Raw genomic sequence first — 6524 nt, 5'->3', positions numbered from 1 at the left:
GCTCAGGCTAGATCAGTGGTCTCCAAACTCTTTTGATCACACACCCCATCAATAAAAAATTTTTGAGCACGCACCCCCAGTATATTTATATTCGTGCACCCCATCAGTAAAAAAAATTTTGAGCACACCCCCCCAATATATGTATATTTATATAAATATAAATAGAAGTTCTAATATTTTCTTCCAGCACTCCAATGGATCGTCTTGTGCGCACCCCACTTTGGAGACCACTGGGCTGGATGATCTGTTCAGGTCCCTCCTGATCCTAGCTACTATGAAACTATGAGAGTCAGGTTGGGAAAGAGGGGATGGAAGGGGAGAGGATATGCCTTTGAGCATGAACAGGAAGGGTGTGCAGATTCTAAAGTGCTATGGGGACTTCAAAGAAGTTCTCAGTGGCTCCTTCAGCATCATCCAATCAGAAAGGGGGTGCAGCTCTGCTACTGTATCCCCTCTGGATCAACACCTGGGTGTAGCTTTTTTTTTTTTTTTTAAACCTTTCCCCACCTGATTTTATCCCTGCAAGCTCTTGCTGTTTCCTGGTATGTCTCTTTGGTAGCCTTCTTCTACTGCCTGTATACTCTCCTTTGGCTTTTGAGGCACCCTGAAAGCTCATTTTGCAGTCACACGGGTCTCTTGTTGTTCTTCTTGGGCTTCTATCATGTCAAAATAGCTTCTTGCTGAGCTTTCAGTATTGTGCCCTTTAGGAGCTGTCTCCAATCAGACATGGCACATGCAGCAAGAAGTGCAGTGGGGAGAGCATTCCCTGCCTATGGGCACATGGAGGTGTTGGAATGGGGTGGAGGTTCAGTCTCCACAGACAATGGCTGGATAGACCATTTGCCTGGACTACATCAATGAGTTGACAAAGGAGCACACCCCCGCATTCATGCACAAATCCCAGATGCCAGGGGAAGGAATCACATGACTATTTTTTCCTCCATGGCTGCAAAGGAAGACATGTTCCAATGCTGGCTCCCCTCCAACCAGTCCCTGTGCACTTTTCTTCCAGGCTAGTTCTAGCTGATCATTCTCTCGTGGTCCAGCCCACACTGTAGCAGCCTCAGGGATGTGGGATACCTGGGGCCCTCCCAGTGCATGTGGCTGCTCCATTCTCCCTGGAAATTAAAGAGCTGATCCAGTCTCACTCCTATCCCATGATACAGTGGAAACCCAACATATTCCAGAGCAATACGATGGCTCTCAGTCCTGTTACAGGTGCTCAGCCTCATGTAGGCAGCACATAGCAGCAAAATGGCAGAGAAACCCTGGGACTTACCTACACTGGCCTTAAGGAAACGGTTCCCAATACGCTGGTCAGTCCCAATGGCATGTGCCACCTCCTCCACATCAGCCCCAGTCACCTCACAAAGGGCACTGATGGAATTAATGCTGCTGATCCTTTGGGCCAGGAATGCATTGGCAGCCTGGGAAAGGAGAGGACTGGATCAGACCAACCCACCACCCCAACCCAGCTTCAGTCAGCACAGGTCAGGAACTGCCTCTGACAGGAAAAGCATGTGGCACCATGCCAGCTTGGAGAGTTCTGATGACCATGTGCTGGTGGTGATGATGCAGCTTTTGGGGACCCAGTGCTCATAGATGCTGCTGAGAGTCATGACTGCCCGTTGTCCTTCAACCGTTTCACCCCCTCCTATCAGGACTCTGTCTGGGTTCTTCAGATCCACAATGGCTGTCCCTTCCGCCAAGAACTCTGGGTTAGAGAGTACCTGGGAGGGGGACAACACCCTGCATGAAAAGACCATCCTGCAACTACTGGGATCACTCCACCCCTTTCCAAACTGACCCACATCTGGGATGCAAAGTAGCTATTAAACACAAGTAGCATAGAAAGGGAAATAACAGAGAGTTTCTCTGACTGAAATTACAAACAGAAGTTGAGGCAGTAGCAGCAATTCTGAGACCCATGTGGCCTACTCCTCTGGAGTGTCAGGGATTGTTAATGATTGTAAATGATCAGCAGCTCAGCTGTATGACACAAAAGCAGGACTGTCAGCAATCCAATGCTACATAGCCTGTCAGAGGGGTCCTCACAGCTTTGCATTCCCTCCAAGTCTCCCATCCAAGAACTGTCCAGACCTAAGTGAAGACAAAATATGTACTTCAGGGTAGCCTTCATTTGCTCCATAAGAGAAGGGAAACAGGCATACAAGTATACAGCACTCCACAAGAAATGCTGTTTTCCAGTATGAAGTAAATACTCGCTGGAGAAAGTTACTCCTGCATACGTCACGTGTCTGTTACTACTGTCACTTTCACCTGGGCACCCCAGCCCATCTGCCCTGTACCCACCAATTAGGGCAGGACCCATGCAGACAAGACATGCAGCTGGGCGGATGGAACAGGGCTGTGGGTGGGCAGGGAGCAGTGTCTGGGAGCAGGGCAGGTGGGTGGGATCATGGGGCTGTGACAGAGCAGGACTGGGGTCCACGGCAGAGCTGTGATCTGCTGCTTGCACATCCCTGCAATGGGCACTGGTTCTATGGGCAGGGGTGTGTGAGGGGTGGCCCTGCACTGTCACCACCCCAAGATCCCACCTCTGCCCACCTGTCCTGTTCTGACACAGCTCTCCACCCAGCTGCAGCCCCATCCTGTCCACATGGCTGTGCCCTGCCTGTGTAGGTCCCAGCATGTCTCCGTAGAGACCCCCAGATCGTGGGGCAGTGATAGCACAGGGCTGAGGCAGAGCCACGATCTGTTCTCCAGAAGCCCTTGCCCATGAAACTGGTGCCTGTTGCAGGGGCATGCAGGGAGCAGATCATGGCTCTGCCCCAGGGTTCTCTCAGCCCTGCAATCCCAGCCCTGGCCCCGCCTGCCCACCCTGCTCCCAGATGCTGCTCCCTGCCCACCCATCCATGGCCCTATCCCAGCCACCCAGCCAAGCATGGGGCAGAGCCATTTAGGGAATTTTGGTGAGCTGTTGGGCTGGGGGCAGAGGAGTGCTGACCTGGCCTGTGACAGCTCACCAAAACTCCCTAAGTGGCCCTCAGGCCCAAATAATTGCCCACCTCTACTCTAATAGCACTTACTTCAGGCAGCCAAGTTGAGAGAGCTGGTCATGTGTCTGTTCCTTGCTACAGTATCAAATCCACGGTAGATTACCCCAGACTAATGTATTGTATGTCCACACCTTTTGGATCATGCAAGAGCCAACAGTGTTCCCATGTGACTGCACCCAGAACAGGAAGGGTCAACTCTCCCCTGCTAGACTGCATGTTCAGACAGAAGTAGCATCTCTTATGCACCCTGCACAGATGTCCCCATGCCCTAGGGGTAGAGCACAGCCCATGCCTCACCTGGAAGGACAGGTTGGACTTGGTATTGGCATTGAAGATCCGTTGGATGCTCTCTGCTGCTCGCACCGGCACCGTGCTTTTCTCCACCACAACCTTGTATCCTGTGGCCACCTCTGCAATGTGCTGGGCACATGCCTCTATGTACTTGAGATCAGCTGCTCGCCGCTTACCAAGGCCAAAAGTCTTGGTGGGCGTGTTCACCTGCCAGAACAGAAGATTACAGAGCTGACAAAAATCTCAGAGTTCGTTTGCTGGGCTAGTCCCCAGGTTGGCTCTGTCTGCGAGTGACCAAATCTGTGGGCAGAGATCCTGACCACTGCTATCTCTGCTTAGAGTAAATCAAGATCAGCACTGCAGCAGGTAGTCACACCACCCACTAGCAGCTTTGGGAGGAAGTGAAAGAGCAGGCCTTCCTATCACCTGCCCTGGTGACACCCACCTGAATGAGGTGGGTTATGAGTTTAAATGTAAGCATTTATTGGAACTTCAGAACTGCAGAGAAAAGGCTGCCCTGCTCTGCCTGGAGCACTTACAACATCCAGAGGACAGCTTCGCCGGGGTATGGAGCCACAGGAAGACATGAGGACACCTCCCAACCAAGACAGGTGACATACACAAGGAGCACCCAGGTAAGCAGCAGTGGTCCAGATAGTCCTGAGAATTGGGGGGCGGGGTGTAGCATACACACCAATTCAAGGCCTTAAATGCCTCTATACCAATGCTCGTAGTATGGGGAATAAGCAGGAGGAACTCGCCCTCCGGATAGCTAGTTCAAACCTGGACATAGTAGGGCTCACAGAAACCTGGTAGGATTCATCCCACGACTGGGCAGTCAACATTAGGGGCTATAGGCTATACAGGCAAGATAGAACAGGGAGGAAAGGCGGGGGTGTAGCGCTCTACATCAAAGAGCAATACACATCCTCAACTAGCAGGATGGGGTCAGAGGAGGGGCAGGCTGAAGTGCTCTGGGTCAGGATACAGGGGGGTCGTGGGGAAGGGGATTTAATGGTGGGGGTCTACTACAGACCTCCCAACCAAGGGGAAGAGCTGGTCCATGAATTCCTGGGTCAGCTTGCAGAGGCAAGGGATGTAGTTGTCATGGGTGATCTAAGTTACCAGGACATCTGCTGGGAGGAGCAGTCAGCCAGGTCTGACCACTCACAGAGGTTCCTGGCTGAGATACAGGACCTCCACTTAACTCAAGAGGTGCACAGTCCTACCAGGGGGAATGCCCTGCTGGATCTGGTCCTGGCCACAGGCGATGACCTGGTGAGGGGACTCCAGGTCCTCGACCACCAGGGCGATAGCAATCATCACTTGCTGGAATTCACCATCCAGCACAGGGTTTCAAGGGCCTGCAGCAAGGCAGTAGCCTTAGACTTTAAAAGGGCCAACTTCAATGAGCTGAGATTAGTGGGGGAGGCACTAGGGTCCTGGAGAGTAGGGGAACTGGGTGCCCAAGATGAGTGGTCATTCCTTAAGGAGACAATACTCAGAGCCCAAGGGGTGACAATCCAAACGAGAAGCAAAGGGAGCAAGAGTGCTCACCAAGGGCATTCGGGATTCTGATTGCCAAAAAGGAGGCATCCACCCAGTGGAAGGGAGGGGTATCACCAAACAGGAGTATACCTCCATCACTTGGATCTGTAGGGGGGCTGTTAGGAAAGCTAAGACAGATACAGAACTAGGGCTAGGATCAAGGACAACGAAAAGTCCTTTTTTAAATACATAGGGAGTATGAAGAAGGCACAGGGTAATGTGGGGCCTCTGCAGGATATGCTAAGCTATCTGGTGGTTGCACCAGAGGAAAAAGCAGACATTTTTAACAGATTCTTTGCCTCCATTTTTTTGTGCAGGGACCAGGACTCCCCCACTGAGATTCGGGATGGACTCAGGAGAGACTCAGCCAGGCCTAGGGTCAGGGAGGACTGAGTGAGAGAACTTCTGGAGGGGCTGGACGTGTTCAAATCAGCAGGTCCAGATGCTCTCCACCCCAGGTTGTTCAGGGAATTGGCAGGGGTCATTGCGGGATCCCTGGCACAGCTTTACAAGTACTCGTGGTGCTCTGGCCAGGTGCCAGACAACTGGAAGAGGCCCAATGTTGTCCACATCTTCAAAAAAGGGAGGAGGGAGGACCCGGGCAACTATAGGCCCGTTAGTCTTACTTCGATCCTGGGGAAGCTCTTTGAAAAGATTATCAAGGAGCACATCTGTGAAGGGCCAGCAGCGGGAATGATGCTCAGGGGCAACCAGCACGGTTTCATTAGGGGCAGTTCCTGTCAGACCAACCCAATTGCCTTCTATGATCAGGTCACAAAATCATCGGACGCAGATGTCACGGTAGATGTAGTCTTTCTGGACTTCAGGAAGGCCTTTGACACTGTCTCCCACCCCATTCTCATTAAAAAGCTGGCATTGATGTCTACACAGTCAGATGGATAGCAAACTGGCTGAGGGGCCACACTCAGAGAGAGGTGGTGGACAGGTCATATTCGACCTGGAGGGATGTAAGCAGTGGACTCCCCCAGGGCTTGGTCCTTGGGCCCGCACTGTTCAATTTCTTTATTAGTGACTTGGACAAGGGAGTGAAAAGCACCCTGTTTAAATTCACACCAACGTTTGGGGTGAGGTGGGCACACCAGAAAGGAGGGACGGGATACAGCTGGACCTGGACAGGTTACAGGGGTGGGCAAATGAGAATAGGATGGAATTCAATACTGACAAGTGCAGGGTGCTGCACTTGGGCAGTAGGAACCAGCAGCATACCTATAGGCTGAGGAACTCCCTTCTCAGAAGCACAGTGGCAGAAAGAGATCTTGGAGTCATTATCAATTCCAAGATGAACATGGGCCGCCAATGCGAGGACACAGTCAGTAGGGCTAACCACACCTTGTCGTGCATCCATAGATGCATCACGAGCAGAGCCAAGGAGGTGATCCTCCCCCTCTATGCGACACTGGTCAGGCCACAGTTGGAGTACTGCATCCAGTTCTGGGTGGAGAGAGATGTGGAGAGCATTGAGAGGGTCCAGAGGAGGGCCACTTGCATGATCCGGGGACAGCAGGGCAGGCCCTATGAGGAGAGGCTATGGAACCTTAACTTGTTCAGCCTTCACAAAAGAAGGCTGAGAGGGGATCTGGTGGCCATCTATAATCTTATTAGGGGAGACCAGCGGGGAATGGGAGAGACCTTGTTCCCCCAAGC

General features: G+C 52.1%; 1 protein-coding gene across 1 annotated transcript in view; it reads right to left on the bottom strand.

Annotated features, from left to right (window-relative positions):
• LOC109290199 (UDP-glucose 6-dehydrogenase-like) overlaps nucleotides 1-6524 on the bottom strand; it is a 44968-nt gene that overhangs the window by 13308 nt on the left and 25136 nt on the right. Inside the window, exons 4-6 of the mRNA XM_019506610.1 lie at nucleotides 3318-3518; nucleotides 1533-1730; nucleotides 1280-1427 (exon numbers count right to left, since the gene is read on the bottom strand). Of these exons, the coding sequence (XP_019362155.1) occupies nucleotides 1280-1427; nucleotides 1533-1730; nucleotides 3318-3518 (547 nt within the window). The remainder of the gene's footprint in view (nucleotides 1-1279; nucleotides 1428-1532; nucleotides 1731-3317; nucleotides 3519-6524) is intronic.

Source organism: Gavialis gangeticus, unplaced genomic scaffold, assembly GCF_001723915.1.
Source record: "Gavialis gangeticus isolate Ggan-Ray unplaced genomic scaffold, GavGan_comp1, whole genome shotgun sequence".
NCBI lineage: Eukaryota > Metazoa > Chordata > Crocodylia > Gavialidae > Gavialis > Gavialis gangeticus.
Note: the sequence above shows the minus strand (reverse complement) of the source record. Positions and strands in the feature narration are given on the sequence as shown.